We start from the raw sequence: 17,427 nt of genomic DNA, 5'->3' as shown, positions 1-17,427 counted from the left end.
AATTTAGGATTGTTTCAATTGGATAAGTTTGTGCACAAGGGGTGAATTCATCGTGACTGTACTCCATTTTGTGAACAAAAGAGGGCGCCATTTTGTGAAGAACACTTCGATGGTTTGCGACTTTGCGTGCGCTCTTCTTGTTATAATAGTTGCAGACAAGTGGCGCGCCCAATTGTTTTTTCCTTTAGTCCCACCATTTGACCTTGGTGGTATGTATGTGGCCTATTTTCGAGTAGTATAATAGGGGTGTAAGTGGCGCTACCAACGTCAAAAAAGTCCGCCCCCCGAAAAAAAAAATTGTGAGCCCCCCCCCCCCCCAGCAAAATCTTGGGTGCGCCACTGGTTGCAGACCAGTAACTGCCATGGACCCCATAGTCCAGGAGCTAGGCGGAGTTGAACAATTGGAGCACAGAATGGGGGTGGGGGTGGTGCTGGAATGGTTATTCTTAAGTTGCTCTGGGTCGGATGTGGGTCAGGGGACCCTGTCAAAAACGTTTGAGTTTTATTGACATGTCGCGCACAAGTGCCGTTTTTTTGGATAAAAGTGTTGAGATTCACCCCATGATGGCAACAATGGTGCTAAGGATTGAAATAAAGTCGGATAAAGTTGATCTAAGAATGATTTAAAGATTATATTTATTCCATATACAATTATACATTGTTTACAATAAATGGCACACGTACATTCTGTGTAATATAGTGGAGCTATATATATATAGGCTTATTACATTTGTACAAATTGTGCACACATTGTGGTAAAAAGCATGAAACTTTATATGCAGAGCCGAGATAGTCTTAGAATCATTTTAGGAGGTGGGCCCACCTTGGATCCTGCCGATTTGGGATGCATGCAAAGAATAAAACTCAGAAGAACTGTATTTAACATTAATCATATTTTTTTCTTCTTTTTTCCATTTTTTGAAATGAACTTGGGCATGAGATAAAACATTCCAGCATTTTCGATTGTCATATTTTCCGCCCATTTTGTGGGCGTGGCCTACATTTATGAAGGGGTTGTTTATAATAGTGGTTTTATCCCATTTTGAAGTTGACATTGGATTAACATTTCGAGACGGATCCATTTTGAAAATTGCCCACTTGAGGGGCGGAGCTTTATTTTAAAAGGGGTGCACAAAATGCAGAAAAATTGTATTTGTTGCATTCATTGTTCTTTATGCTTTCAAATAAGCTTACACATGAAAATCTTCCAATGTTAAAACACTTGTTATTGTCACCCATTTGGTGGGCGTGACCTATACTAGCCGGTGTAATGAAGCAGCTTGATTCACAATAATGAGGCCCAAATCGTCATTTTGGGGGTCAAAACACAAATTCTGTATTCGTTAACTATATTTTTACCTTACACTGTAATATCATTTAATTTCTTCCGATAATTTTTTTTTTCTATTTTCAAAGTTGCATTAAATCGTCATTTGAGAAATTTCGCTCGGGAACAAATTCGGCCTAAGTAAATTACTTTAGTGTTTTCGCAAACTAACTATCACTTTATATGAAATATCAGCAATACAATAAAGGCGACCTATATTTAACATATAATTACAACGATTGTTTACAAGATTTACCAGCAATAATTTCCATTTACGCGTGCATAATAATTAGTCCTTTTTTAGATGGTTTTTCCCTGCCCTGCCCCACATGCATCTGCAGCAGTAGTAACACAATGAAAGGTTTACCCATACGATCAAAGCCAAGACGGCCAAAATGAAAAGGTAGACATCTATGAGATTCCTCTGGATGTAATTCAGGTCTTGGACGGCCGGTCGTAGATGATCACCGCCGAACTTGGTGACGTGGAGGATCCAGTGGGCTGCCGTCTTCACTGGGGGCGACATGGTCTGCAGGTCTCGCATTATCAGGGATAGACGCCGTGCGTTGGTACGGAATCTTTTCAGCAAAGAGAAGAGTGACACTGTTGGGTAATATTAAAACAATTCGAAGGAAATAGCCATGCAATTTTGGTTTTGGGCTAGGCTGGGGAAGATATATTTCCCACCTTTTTTATCAGGGAATGGGCCAGATGCCCCAGATTTCTTTCTGCTGAAGTAAACAAAAATCTCAATCATAACCTCGATCTCAATCATGATGTCCTCCACTCAAAATGACCACAAAAAGCAGCAAACGCATATTTCATAATTGGTGGCTCGAACTGACTTGGATTGGGACCGAGTTGACTCGAAACTAACTCAGTCGGGGTCAACTCGGTCCCACGTGAACTCGGTCCCAGGTGCCAAACAAAATAGGTGGAGAACATTTCTGCAATTTGATTCACAGAACGTGGTCCGTCTTTTTTTGTGTATGTATTTTCCCTGGTTAACCTTTTGATGTACTTATTTTGGTTTAATCATTGATTTCGAGGTTATACCGATTGTACCGCTCTTACTTGAAGCAGCGTGTTTCCCCGCCAGCGGCTGCCGCAGCAAGTCGCTCGTTCCCCGCTGTACTAGCGCCACATACACAGTCTCGCGCGCCGTATATGCTTAGTACCGTGCGATTATGACCATCGTGACAAGCGTTTTGCATACTTAAATTCTCCGTTATTTTTAAGAATCATCGACCTGAAATATAGTTTAGATTAATTAAGACTTGATATTATCATATTTGAGGGTCATTTTCGATAGCGTTAGTGGCGCAAATTAAAATAAATCAGACCCAAAATACACAATACTATATGTTTTCTATAGCGATCGCGGTGCGGCGACCCCCACTCAATCCCACAATGCACTGCGGTCATTGCGTGACGTAATTAGTACAGAGGTTTATTAGTTCTGTATGCTAAAATACGTTTGGTTTTTCGTTAGGTTATCAACGAGTGCGCATGAGCTTTGAAATTTTGTGAATCAGGTGTTTATTTAGTCTAGTAACAACGCCCCAGGAACGCAGCTCTGTGCGATACAGATTTAACGGTTCAAAGGGACACGGATCAGCGTCCCAGTTAACGCTCATTAGTAGATGGATCGTCCGGAGATGGAATATTAACTCATGCGCACAACATAGGCGTAGCCAGCGGGAGGGGGGGGGGTATTTACCCCCCCCCCAATATTTTGTAAAGACTGGCCTTAGTTTCCATTCAAATGCCCTTCTTTTCACCAGCGCTTACCCCCCGCCCGCCCGCCCCCCCCCCCACCCATATTTGTAAAGAGTGGCCTTCTTCTGTACGATGCCCTTTTTTTCTGAACAAGTGCCCTTTTTTGAAGGGCACAAAAAGAAGGGCGAACAAAAAATCGTGCCCTTTTTTCGCGCATGTACTGCCCTGAAAAAACACCCTATTTTGTCCGTAAGTGTGCATAATCGTCGATTTTGAACAGCGCCCCTATTGATAGATGGTACCTGGCCCCGCACCCCCCCCCCCACCCCCTCACACACTTTTTGATTTTACGGAGGCCAAGTCCGGAGAAAAAAAACGTGTCTTCATTTTGGCACGGATGTACAAGTGCCCTCAAAAAATTACCCCCAATCCAAACGACCTTGCTATGCCACCGCATAAGCACACATTAAAATGTTTACTATTGTCCTTGACTTTTGAGCGTCAATTTTGGAATCTCAAAAATAGGTCGAACATGAATGTCGTCTCCCATTCCCTTTCAAAACGTTGTTTGCTTTGTTCATTACTTTATCTGTATGGACGCAATTAATGACCATTAAAGTCTCTGAATCGTCCGAGCTTCACGTCATTATACCAAGCTTCCTTCACCACGCGACCACCGAATAGCGGCCTGTACATGAAGCAGCATTGCAAGGGCTTTATCTGCAATCAAGTGTAGTAAATTAACAATGCCAAACACCAGCGGTTTTTATCGAAATCTTACAGATCTCCCATGCACTTGTGAGTCACACAGACTCTGTGTGTGCCACATTATCCGCAACTCAATATCAAACCATGATTGATCATTTAAAACCCTGAATTATTCTACGTTTTTCCAACCTTTCTAATAAATGAAACCAATGGTTCCCCAAAAGTGCCCTGTAGGCACTGTAGCTCGCAAGCCTGACGAAACCTGTAGAGAGGAGACGATGAGGAGAAATTACAATTTTAGAGGTGGGAGGAAAACCCCGGAAGAATACTCTGGGGAAAACCCACGGAATCAGGTAGGGACTGGAAACCAAATCCACATTGTGGTCCGGGCAGGAATCGAGCCCGGGCCATAGCGGTGGAGGGCGAGGAAAGTAACCACTGCGATCGCGGTGCGCGGGTGCGGCGACCCCCACTCAATCCCACAATGCACTGCGGTCATTGCGTGACGTAATTAGTACAGAGGGTTATTGCTACAATACGTTATTTTGAAAAATACAAAGGTCCATAACAGTCTGATTTGTTGGGCGGCGAATTCGTTTGGTTATGCGCCTGAGCTTTGAAATCTTCGTGAATCAGGTGTTTATTTAGTCTAGTAACAACGCCCCAGGAACGCAGCTCTGTGCGATACAGATTTCACGGTTCAAAGGGACACGGATCAGCGTCCCAGTTAACGCTCATTAGTAGATGGATCGTCCGGAGATGGAATATTAACTCAGGCGCACAACATAGGCGTAGCCAGCGGGAGGGGTTTTCTGAACAAGTGCCCTTTTTTGAAGGGCACAAAAAGAAGGGCGAACAAAAAATCGTGCCCTTTTTTCGCGCATATACTGCCCTGAAAAAGCACCCTATCTTGTCTGTAAGTGTGCATAATCGTCGATTTTGAACAGCGCCCCTATTGATTGATGGTACCTGCCCCCCCCCCCCCTAAACTTTTTGATTTTACGGAGGCCAAGTCCGGAGAAAAAAAAACGTGTCTTCATTTTGGCACGGATGTGCAAGTGCCCTCAAAAAATTACCCCCAATCCAAACGACCTTGCTATGCCACCGCATAAGCACACATTAAAATGTTTACCATTGTCCTTGACTTTTGAGCGTCAATTTTGGAATCTCAAAAATAGGTCGAAATGAATGTCGTCTCCCATTCCCTTTCAAAACGTTGTTTGCTTTGTTCATTACTTTAAATTAATGACCTTAATGGCTGATAAAGATGAACTATAAAGATGAACCGCCATCAAAGTCACTCGTCCGATCTTCTAACTCATCATTATACCGAGTTAAATAGCGCCCTGCACATGAAGCAGCATTGCAAGGGCTTTATCTGCAATCAAGTGTAGTAAATTAACAATGGCAAACACCAGCGGTTATCGGAATCTTATAGATCTCCCATGCACTTGTGAGACACACAGACTCTGTGTGGGCCCCATTATCTGCAACTCAGTATCAAACCATGATTGATCATTTAAAACCCTGAATTATTCTACGTTTTTCCTTCCTTTCTAATAATGAAACCAAGGGTTCCCCAAAAGTGCCCTGTAGGCACTGTAGCTCGCAAGCCTGACGAAACCTGTAGAGAGGAGACGGTGAGGAGAAATTACAGTTTTCGAGGTGGGAGAAAAACCCCGGAAGAATACTCTGGGGAAAACCCACGGAATCAGGTAGGGACTGGAAACCAAATCCACATTGTGGTCCGGGCAGGAATCGAGCCCGGGCCATAGCGGTGGAGGGCGAGGAAAGTAACCACTGCGCCAACTTGACTCCCATAAGACAGGCGGTGGAGACTGAAGCTTGAGACGACATCGAGCTTTGGAAAGTAACCCATAGGCCTATAGTGGGGCAATAGGGAAAATATTTGGGGGAATCGTGCCTTTGATGATACAAGAATGGTATTTGGTAAACAGTCAGAGTATGTCTTAAGAAAGGTATTTGGTTATGGGGGCTATCGCAGATTTGTCCTTTGAAAAAATAAAGGTGGAATAACAACCAATTTTCAAAATTTTCAAAATGGCTGCATGCCATTGCTTGTTTTTCTACCTATAGCCAAATATCTTTCTCGTGACATACTCTGACTGTGTGCCAAATGCCATGCTCGTATAGTCAAAGGCACAATTCCATCATATATCTGCCCTACTAATATTACTCTTTTTTATGTAGCATGTTTATTGCTACTGACCATCAAGGCGTACTGGAAGATAATTACTGTATTTACGCAAGGCCACAACAAAAGGTCGTTGCGTCATGCATAAATTCATGGAATAATGTATTAGGGACCTAATGATGTATTTTCCTTTTACCCGTATGTTTCAGTATTTTTCTTTTACCCGTAATGTTTCATACAAAGGGCAGACGATTTTGTCGGCGATTTTTCGACAGACTTTGTTGCCCTTGAACTAAAAGAAGGAGGAGCCTTACTTTGGATCGGTGATGACATTGTGGATGGTCTGGTTCAAAACATCGGGTGTGATAGTGGTGATGTCAAGCCGCAGGCCGACCCCACGGTCTTCGAGCCGGTCCAGATTGTCCATCTGATCTCCGAAGAACGGTAGGCCCACCATGGGCAGTCCGGCCCACAACGCCTCGTACATGCTGAAGCCTCCACCGTGACTCACTAACACTTTAACGTTCGGATGTTCTGGACAAGGTGTGATGACAAAAAGTTGTAGTCTAGGTTATCGCAGTCAATGACATTTCAATAACAACAACTTCCCTCGCCAAAGGCACGCCTGTTGGCAAAGGCTGATTTAACAGTTGGTGAGGGCAGATACAAATAACTCCACTTGGAGCACGCTATATCACTGTACACTAACGGAGGACCTCATCAATGGCGACAACATCCTGCCAGTTTTTGTTCCGATAATTTGTCATTGGCCGCGGCTAGGTGCTTTGTACAGTGTGCATCGAAAAAATGCAAACAACATTATAACGGAATGCCAGACGTGGAATGGTTTGAAAGATACGCCTTTCCACTTCAAAATGAGACATCAGACGTCCAAATCGGATAATGTTTGACAGAGCTATGAGTAATTTTTCAAAAGAGTTCAAATTGACCATGGGACCAAGTTTTCAATTGTAGGCATTGGAGCAAAGGTTTTTTCATTGCCTCCGTACTTGCCTGGCCTACAACAAGTGTGTTTAGGAAGTAAGCACAATTCTAAACACTTTCTTGCTTTCACCTCATGCTAAAAATGTTAAGCATGTAAACATGTTTACAAACTGATAGCAAGAAAGTGTTTGGAATTGTGTGTACTCGCTTAACACATTTGTTGTCGGCCAGGCAATTTTCCCCACAGAGGCAATTAGGCTGCCTTCATCCTAATGCCTAAAAATTGGTCCCATTGGAAAATTACTCATAACTCTGTCAAACAATATCAGATTTGGACGTCTGATGTCTCATTTTAAAGTGGAAAGGGGTATCTTGCAAACAAAACATATGTTTTGGTTACACATTCCACGCCTGGCATTCCGTTATATTTTATTTGAATTTTGTTTTGATACACACTGTACAAAATAGCTTGAACTATGCTTTCACGATTGAAGGGGGCAGCCATGACGGCGTCCTTGGAATGGTCTATAGCGAGAGTTGCAAACCGAGGGTAACCTTTCCTACGTGGTCTCTGGACGCCATTTTGGGGCCAAGGATAGACTGTTCTTTTACATATTCACACACATGAGTTAGGGGTTGAGTAAAGGCTTGCCGGAGGCTCACCCTGCTATAGGGAGTCGGGTCCGGGGCGATGGCCCCGAAAATGATTGAAATCAACGTTTATTTTATTCTCGAATTGCCAGTGCAGGAGAAAGCAAGGAACTTCGGTATTCCAGTTATTATTTTGGCCTCAATTTATTAGTATCATAACATAAGTCAGCGGCTGAGCTGGGAGGGGGCTGGGGGGCGATCCGTCATTAATGTGAACCACCTACCCATGACCTGCGACATTGGCAGCCACCGGACGACTTTAGTGTTGACTGCCAGCCGGAGGCCGGCGGGTAAGGGAGCTGAGGTCTGCCACAGCACCCGGACTGGTAGCAAGGCCAAGCCGTCGGCAAGGACTTGGGCTTTTTCTCGTTCCATGCTTCCAACGTGTGTGCCTAGTGAGAACAAAGCCACGCCGCTGGGAGCTGTGTCCAGAAACTCAGCCACATCGGCTTCGATCTGATTAGGAGGAGGAGGAAAAAGGGAGAGAACTGTGCTTTCTTTTAATTGATTTTGTTCCTGATTGCGCCATGAACTACGAGTACAGAGGTTGTTCAAACAATAATGCGCCTGACTGAGGGCGGATCCGGAAGGGGGGGGGGTGTCAACGGGGGCCATGTCCCCCCAAAACGAACGCCTTTTTTTTTTAAGTGACGTCGCAATAGAGGCAGGCACTGCTTACGTACACCACAATCTTTTCCTTTAAAAAAAGGGACAAAGTGACAAGAAATTACCTCAGGTCGCACCACAGGGCATCTATTATTCAAACAACTTTCGGGGCCTTAAGCGGGCCGCGAACCCCACGCCGTAATTTCTTGACCCACTTTTTGGGGGACCAACTTTTTTTTTGGCCCCCCCCCCCAAAAAAATAATGTGTTCTGGATCCGCCCTTGCACGTGACACATTAGGAGGTCCATTTTGTTATAAGTCACTGACAATATAGAGATTATTTATTATGAAGACACTTTCCCACTCTTTTTGAATTTGTGGTTTTCATTTTGAATGTCCTAGTAATATAAAGGTATAGGAAGGAAGCTAACGTGAAAATGTTGTCCAAAGTACATGCAGAAAAAGTTAAACTATTATTTGAAAAAAAGTCGGTATATATACCGTTAGACTCCCTAAAACGACGTGGTCCTATTTCGACGCACTTCATTCAATGACAACGCACGCGCGTTGCAAGCGTTACCCGCGCCGATTATGGTGACTCCAGGATATAGTATAAAGACTATAAAACTAGTGGTGGTAGGCCTACGATAAGACACTCGCGTGTCAGTGTTGTCGCAGGCCTGCCGGCGATAGAGCAAAGGCCGTGAACTCGCATCAAGCTATCGTGCCTCCATTCATGCAATACGGCAACATAGCTTTGTCGTGACTTTAGAACATACACGATAGTGCTACTAGGCTATACATAAACATTTAAGCTCGAACTACGCATGATTTTCAACAAAGGTTATGCGTAGTATAAAATGTAAAGGAAACGATTATTCGTTGCAGTACTTTACCGTTTTATTTAGAGCCGAACCGGCTGTGAACAGAACGTAAATAGTATTTGGCTGCATGGGTCGCGGGAACTCCAAGGCGAAGCTCCCATCGAACATATAGAGAGACGCTTGCTTGTTGGATTCATAGGTGCTGAGCTCGGGTCGGATGTTGTACTTGACTTTCAACTGGTCGAAGCGTCTGAAGCCGACATTCAAGAACCGCCAGAATTTGTAGTAGGTGTGTGCCAGGACGTTTTGGACACGCTGGATGAATGTCATTCTGTCTGTGAGACCGAGCACACGCTCCGGGATGTAGGAGGGATCGATTGGTAACCCCGCCCTTAAGACAATTGTAAGATAGGGAAAACAAATCGGTTGGTGCTATATTGCTTAAGATGTATTAGTATCCGTATCTTATCCGGAGTTCTTATTCACACTGAAGAAAGTTGAGCAATTTTGTTAGTAAAAGTGTTAAGAATTTGCCCAACAGTGAAGGCTGTATAAAATTTTATTTTTACTCACGTTGGCTCAGAAGGTCAGCAACAGTTGCTATTGTTTTCTTCTTTTTTATGGGATGTACTTACCACATGCCGTGTTTGGAGGGAACTGCGTGAACAGCACAGTTGTAGATGAAGGGAATGTTTAGAGCCTGTGCCAGGAGCGGAATGCACGGGATGTAGCCATCAGCAACCAGCATGTCGAATTTCTCTTCCCGGAGCCTCTTCATGGTTGCCGCATCTCCCAACAGATCGTCGCACTCGCGTAGCCACATGTCTCCGGTGCTTAGCTCATCGGGGATGTCGCCCCTGACGCCTGCGATCAGCGGACCCCAGAAGGTCGTCAGGACGCCCGTGGCGAACAGCTTGCCGAGATGGGCCATGACGTCGGCCCGATGGTGCGGCGTGACGGACGAGGTGTATACCACCGTGGTGAAGATGTCGGCGTCGGCCGTGTGCATCTGGGGAGGGCTGGAGCTGCTGAACAGCGACACCACCCTGTGACCCTGTCTCACTAGCTCCTTACCAGACATGGACAGAGATGGATAATGACTGCCACCAATCATGGAAACGAAGTACAAAAATGTATACTTCTTGGAATCTGGCGGCTCCACCTCTCCTGTGGTGCTGTGTACCGGTGGCACCAACAAGCAGGACGTCATCAGTAGGAGCACGGTGACAAGTTTTGAAGACATCACGTCGGCCCTCTTTGCTAAACGGGAAGAAAGCAAGGATACCGTCTGAGGTACACCAAATCTTGAATTGCAATTCATCATGCACTAACTCTACAATATAGGAAATTGGTGATGGAATATAATTTACAGGAATACATTTTACGAACCAAAACCGTACAATGTAAAAACAAAGCTCCGTATATTTTGATCAAGCAGGAACAGCAAACAATAAAGTCGAACTATCAGTGTTGTAGTCGAGGCCACAACCTCCGAGGCCGAGGCCAAGGCCGAGGCCACAACCTCCGAGGCCAAGGCCGAGGCCGAGGCCACAACCGCGAGGCCAAGGCCAAGGCCGAGGCCACCACCTCCGAGGCCAAGGCCGAGGCCGAGGCCAGCTATCAAAACACGTAATAAAATATAAATCACTAAAACAAGGCTAAGATTATGTTGGAGTTTTAACATCTTTTTAGTTGAATTCACTGAGTTTTGGAGTGCCTGGCTTACAAATTTACAGCTTGCAATGGGTTTCCTCTTGTAGGGAGTCCGGCGAATTTTATTTTTTAAAGAAAGAAATCTCAAGTTTTGTATCTCTGAAAGCAAATAACACAACAAAATCAATGGCGTTTGAATCAGACTCATAGGTGTTTGCCCTTTGGAGATACAACAATTTAAATGGCCAAATTTTGAGTTTCTATTCTTTGAGATTTACATCATTTACTTTTAACATGTTTTATAAATCTTATTTTCAAAACCTATCAAAATGCTTAATATCATAGGAATCCCAATTAAATAAACAACAACTTGATTTTTGAATCAGGTTTTTACTACTCATAACCAAAAAGTTACGACCCCCCGAACTTCGCACTGTCCAGGCGCGCGCCGAGCAAACACCGCGATGCGACCAGACAATGCCAGACGGCCCGCCGTTACGCACGGGCAAAGCATAGTTCCAATCCCGCTCCACACAACGGGATAAGTGTCCACGCATTATCACTGTTAATACCGCGGCACCAGACAAAGTCTGGCAATGGCCAATCCCGCTCCAAACAACACGGCAACACGGAACATGCGTGCATGATATCACTCAGTTCATCAAAATGACCATGAATTCTCGGATCATCCGATTTGAATCCAATGGCTTCGAAGAATTTTAAAATCATGGCAAGAGGTAGGGAGTCCAGAGATTTTGGCCGTATAAACCACGCAGAATTAGTCAATTTCAAACCGTGCTTATATATGTAATAAGTATCAACATGGCTCTTAAAATACAAAAAAGTATCCTGGTACCACGAGGAATACTGACTCCTATTATTAAAACATTCATTCAGAACTTTGCATTCATTTGGATGGAAAAACGAATTCTGAAATCGCGCATTCCATATCGACCATTTGCGCCAAACATTACCGTGTGAGCCGGAACTTTCATTTAAATCACCGTGTAAAAATAAAATCTACTTAATAAATCGTAATTGTTTTTATCATATCTTTATGAAAAAAATGGTACGGACTAGTACACTCGATCGTACCCAGAAAGTTCAGACTTTTACTGAAACAGTGGCCTATAAAAGAAATGATTAAGCTTGCCGCCCCTTGCCGCAAATCATTTTTAAAGGTCGGGGTACAGAGGCGAAACGAGAAAATTTTGTACAACACTGCAACCAGACTAGTCTACTACCACATGTTATTGTACGCAAATGGGATTGGTGCCAGACTTATGTAGTGTGGCACGCGTTATAACGCTTGCACGCACGTGGAAAGCTGAAGCGCAGGCTAGGCGAAGATGCTACGTACGTGAGTACGCTCAATGCAACCATTTAAAATTAATTAGAATAGAAAACACATCAAAATGGGCGGCCTCGAGCCGGCCTCGACCGATTCGCCGAGGCCGGAAGGCTCCGAGGCCGAGGCCAAGGTCAAGGCCTTGTACCTCCGAGGCCAAGGCCGAGGCCGAGGCCATGAAAATCGGCCTCGAGGCCGGCCTCGAGGCCGAGGCCGGCCTCGAGACCTCCAACACTGCGAACTATGTTCAAAAGATGTGTACAAGTCTAACGCTCGCAGCAGCTGCCAGCACAAAAGTTCGCTCTGACCATACCATACTTGTGGGTTGATGATCCTTTCAGAACACTTCGCCCCATTATTTTAACAATAGAAAAACATCACCCCAGAATAGGATCTTTACAAAAAGGGATAAAAGGAACATAATGCTATCACCCCACAATTCCGTCTGGCTGGGATGTCCGTTGGTCATGGTACAATGTAATATTTGTGTTCAAAGTCTGTTTAATGTGGAAAAAAATGTGGTATATTTAGCGCGAAACATACGACTGATGCAAATTAGAGTCAACGTACACTCGTTTTCCGGACGATTACTCAAGACGTACCTGCTGTGTTGAATTAAAATTTCGTCCAATGATTGGTAGTAATATTATCATCTACCAACAATTTCAGGATTGTTTCAATTGGTGGATTCTGGGATTTTGAAATGGGGATGGGCGCGTGAGTTGTCATATCCGGAGTTTGTCCTGCCGCGTGAAGAGCGCCATCCATTGGCAGCATGAATATAAAATATTATAATAAGCAGATGACGCCTTCAATTCATTTCCGGGAATATTATCATAAGCGAAATATGCAAGGCCGCGCCGCATCGGTGATGATGCATTCGCACAGCGTGTGTGTACAGTGCGTACGTACCGTGTGTGGGAGGCTCGACTATAGAGAAGATGATGATGATGCATGACTAAGTAATGCATTGAACAGCCACCATCATGGCAGCTTCACTGTCTCAGCTCTCCGTTCTCAGCCAAATCAGCGAGGAATTTCTTCTCTGTCAGGTGTGTTTCGAGCGGTTCAACAAGCCCAAAATCCTACCATGTCTCCACAGTTTCTGCGAGGGGTGTTTGCAACGATACGCCCCGGCCGGCTGTCGCACGATACGCTGCCCGATGTGCAAGCAGGAGACGGAACTCCCAGAAAATGGCGGCGTGTGCGGTCTGAAGGATAATTTCTTCATCCTCAACCTGTCCGACGTGTTTACGGAGATCGCGCCGGCAAAGAAGGGTCAAAAGCAGCCGGCGCGCAAAGCCATCTGTACCATATGTGTCGGTGCGGCACCCGCTGAGGCTAGTTTTCGGTGTCTGGAGTGCGTGGATTTTTTATGCGATGTCTGCGCCCCTTCGCATGACCATCGCCTGGCCAGATTCAGCCGGCAGCATCACGTCATCTCGGTGCCGGCCTCGGAGAACAAAAAGCTCCTGAGGAGGGATATTTACTGCGACAAGCACAACTCGGAGACGGTCAGGTTCTTCTGCGAGTCCTGCAACCGACCAATCTGCCGGGACTGTGTCCTGGTCGAGCACAAGGATCATTCCCACACTTTCCTGAAGGACGAAGTCTCCAAGCACAGGAACACAATAGACACTCTGCTGCATGGTGTCAGGGACAAGATTGCCGCTTTCGAAGAAGCCATGAAGAGCGTCGATGAAGCAGAGGCCAATCTGGAAGCCAATCGGGGTCAGGCCGAGTACATCATCAATAAGACCATGCAGGACTACATTGCCCAACTGAAGGTACAGCAGCAACATCTCACACACAAGTTGAGCCGAGCCTGTGAGGGGCGCAAGAAGCAGCTGAATGCTCACAGAAAGAGTCTCCAGGCCGGGCTTGAAAACCTCCTGAGTGGCTTTGATTTCACGGAGAAAGCCCTGGGTCACGGGTCAGAGCTGGACATCTTGTCTATCAAGGACGAAGTCATCGACAGATTAGAAGGGCTGTCCAACATCTCGCCACAGCAAGACTTGACGCTAGACCAACTCTCCCACCTTTACTTTGTCGCTAGTGAGAACGCCACCGACTTGTCGTTGCCTCTTCTTGGGGAGATCCGCTGTGGAGATCGGACCTTCGTAGACATGTCCGAAATGGGTGATTCCAGGTCAATCTGTTCCATTGAGTCATCAGAGCTTGGAGACAGCTCCTTGTCTGAATCCATCCCTAAATCACCCAGGAGGATGATCGAGCCCAAGCCTCTTTCAGTCAGTAAACCACAGCTACTGTTTCATCTCAAAGATGAGATAGACGAAGCCGGGGAATTCGACTGGCCGAGCGGGGTGGCATCTAGTGCCGACGGAGAATATGTGGCCATCGTCGATCGTGACAACGACCGCATTCAGGTCTACAACCGGAAGGGCAAGTTTGAGTGTAAATTTGGCAATCGCGGCCGCCAGCCCTGTCAGTTTGAATTGCCTCTGGATGCAGCCATCACAACCGATGACGACCCCTGCATCTACGTCACAGACGAGTACAATCATCGCGTCCAGAAGCTGACGCTCTACGGCAAGTACGTCTCGCACTTTGGAGACAACGGGATCTTCAAGCAACCATATGGCATCGCCATCACCAGCGAGGGGCGCGTGGTTGTGACAGACATCGGCAAACACCGGGTGACGGTCCACGACCCCAACGGGAAGCTCCTGCATCACTTCGGGTCCAGAGGAGACGGCGACACGCAGTTCAACGAACCGCGTTATGTGGCCATTCACGACGACAAGATCGTGGTGTCCGACCACTGCAACCACTGCATCAAGATCTTCAACTCTCAGGGAACCCACCTCCGCACTTTCGGCTCCTGTGGCTCCGGGAACGGGCAGTTCATCGGGCCCACGGGGGTCTGCATCGACCGGGATGGCAACATCATCGTGGCCGACTGCGCCGACCGGGTCCAGCTCTTCAACTCGGAGGGAGTGTTCCTCCGGCATCTACTGAACGAGGGAGACGGTCTCAGTGGACCGCTGGGCATGGTCATCACAGCCACCGAGGAGTTGGTCATTACTAACTTGGGTACACACTGTGTCAATGTGTTCAAGTACAGTGGGTGGGTATGATGATCACTTGATTTGACCACTTATTGTAGTCCTTATCAGCTCAGTTCACGAAGGTCAAAATACGGCAATAAGGTCTTAATCAACAAAACCGGTTATTATCATACAGCAGCCAATAATAATATCACATTTTCAAAAGACCTTTCTGCAAGAAAATTTGGAAGTCAATTTGTATCAAATATCGGGTTTTTTTCTCACATAAAAAAGAAAACACAGGTAAAAGAAGAAAAGAAAACGGCCATCCATCAAAACTCATTTTATGACTGTATTGAACTCGATTGATATGTTAATGTTCTTGTGTGATAGATAAATGAAGCTATCCACTTTTTAGTTTGAAATCAAATATTGTAAGTCACCTTGAAATAACAATTCAGATGTTTCTTTTTTTAAACGGAGCGGCTCTATCTTTACCAACATGTAATCAAAAACCAAAAAAGGAAAAATGTGAATTTACTCTGGTCAAGTGGACATTAACTTGGTTAACTTGAAAGAAGCATTATGTTTTTATAAATATGGTTGACTGAACCCAATTGAAGGGAAGGTGGTCAGAAGACATAGATGTAAATATGAACGGCGTTTGGAGCCGTAATGTTAAAAAGTAAAATCATTGTCTTGCCATAAATGTACATAATATGCGAACGGCACTGATGTACTAAGCAAATCTTTACAACAGAATTACACAAGTGAATGAAACATGTTAAATTCTGCACACATGTTCTTGTAGTCTATACATTTTGATTCTATTGAAAAATCTATGGTAACTTCTATTGCAATGGTTGTGGAATGTGTGTATACGTAGAGCAATATAACGTGACTATATGTTCAAGTACAAATACAAATTGTGAAGCTATAATAGTTGTGAATATGTCATTACGCGCACAATATTTGGGGCAGCTGCAATTCAAAACGAGGTTACGTAAATTCGGTTCCAAGATCAGTTTTGTTTCGGATATTTATTGAAAAAAAGACACACTTGCATAGAAATCTGCCAGGTAGCGAATACCGAAATTGGTCGTCTTTAAGATCCACACGAAGACGACTTCTATTTACTATTTTGTTGTGATAGAAGAAAACAAAAACATACGAGTGAAGATGTATTAGCTTAATCAATTGAAAAGTTCCGTTTATATAAAGTCCCTATAGAAGTGGTAAAGAGTGCATATGTTGAAAGTATACATGTCCATGAACTTATATGAAATATAATCTTATTAGTCATTCTATGTCACTTATTGTAAGGTATTGTGGCCTATAAAGTGGGTGACTTACAAGCAGTATGGTCATTTCAAGTTTAAGATGATTCGTGTAGCTTTCAAAGTCTATATAGAAGTATTCAAAATATTAAGCACGACACAAAAAATCCAAAAATAAAACAGGTTATTTGAGTTTGAAAAAAAAAAACCCTATTTGTCATAGGAACTTCTTTGTGCTTGTGTATCTAGAATATAACAAATTAATATTACTTGCAACAATATTGGCCATGCAAACAGGGGTTGGGATATATGTATAATGTGCGTACTTTGGTGTGTGTTCAAGTGAAATATAGTGTAATAATGCTTCAACTTATTTATTTTTCATATCACAGACAATATTGATTGCATTCTATAAAATAAACGATTGGTTATAAATATTGTGGAATTATTATTGTATTTATCACAATGTAAAGAGGATTATATATTTAAAAAAAGCTTTTATGAAAGAGTGCTTTAATGCTTACATAGATGTTTTAAGCTTTGTGTTATTAGAGGTTTGAAAACAGGCCAGTTTGCTTGATTAATTTTACATTGTTCCGTTTTAGATGTTTCGTTTGGCCAAATATTTTTCGCCTTTATGAAGTACCGCTTTTGTGTATATTTTATTTTTTATTAATGAAAATTATGCAAGTATTAGGCGTCAGGGTATTGACTCAAATATGATTTACTGAAAGGTTTTTGTTTGCTATTGTGTTCAAGGTTAAAAACTGTAACATAAACAGAGAACTGAGTCCCGGGAGATATGCAATTTTTTTTTTATAATTTTGCTTGCTGAGAATACTGATAAGAAATGTCGACTTGTTTTTGTATTCACATCCAGAAGGAATATTGAAAAAAGCCATTGGAATTTTGGCAGATAAGGCTGGCCATATGAGTTTAACTGTAAGCAGGAACTGTCTTGAGGGCGATTATTAACCAAACTTAGGTTTCGTACCCGGTTTTGGCTTTATTCATGGGCGGATCCAGCACACAATTTTTTTTGGGGGGACCCAAAAAAATTTTGGTCCCCCCAAAAAGTGGGTCAAAACAATTACGGCGTGGGGTTCGGGGCCCGCTGAAGGGCCCCGAAAATTTTTTGGATTCTAGATGCTGGCTGTGGTGCGATCTGAGGCAATTTCTGACCACTTTAACCAATGTTTTTTTTTT

The 17,427-nt window shown here is 44.1% G+C and overlaps 2 protein-coding genes across 2 annotated transcripts; one reads left to right on the top strand and one right to left on the bottom strand.

Annotated features, from left to right (window-relative positions):
• Positions 1-613: 613 nt before the first annotated feature.
• LOC119720625 (UDP-glucuronosyltransferase 2B10-like) lies at positions 614-12,933 on the bottom strand. The gene is made up of 6 exons (XM_038190376.1): positions 12,849-12,933; positions 9,571-10,195; positions 9,008-9,326; positions 7,730-7,961; positions 6,224-6,443; positions 614-1,905 (listed from the first exon to the last, which is right to left on the bottom strand). The coding sequence occupies exons 2-6, from the start codon at positions 10,176-10,178 to the stop codon at positions 1,617-1,619; spliced, it is 1,668 nt and encodes a 555-aa protein (XP_038046304.1). The 5' UTR covers positions 10,179-10,195; positions 12,849-12,933; the 3' UTR covers positions 614-1,616.
• Positions 12,792-17,007, top strand: LOC119720624 (tripartite motif-containing protein 3-like). Its single transcript, XM_038190375.1, has one exon. It carries the CDS (start codon positions 12,923-12,925, stop codon positions 15,032-15,034), a length of 2,112 nt encoding a protein of 703 aa, XP_038046303.1. The 5' UTR covers positions 12,792-12,922; the 3' UTR covers positions 15,035-17,007.
• Positions 17,008-17,427: the final 420 nt, after the last annotated feature.

This window comes from Patiria miniata, unplaced genomic scaffold, assembly GCF_015706575.1.
Source record: "Patiria miniata isolate m_02_andy unplaced genomic scaffold, ASM1570657v1 HiC_scaffold_9, whole genome shotgun sequence".
In the NCBI taxonomy this organism is placed as follows: Eukaryota; Metazoa; Echinodermata; class Asteroidea; order Valvatida; family Asterinidae; genus Patiria; species Patiria miniata.
This window is presented reverse-complemented; position numbering and strand designations above follow the sequence as displayed.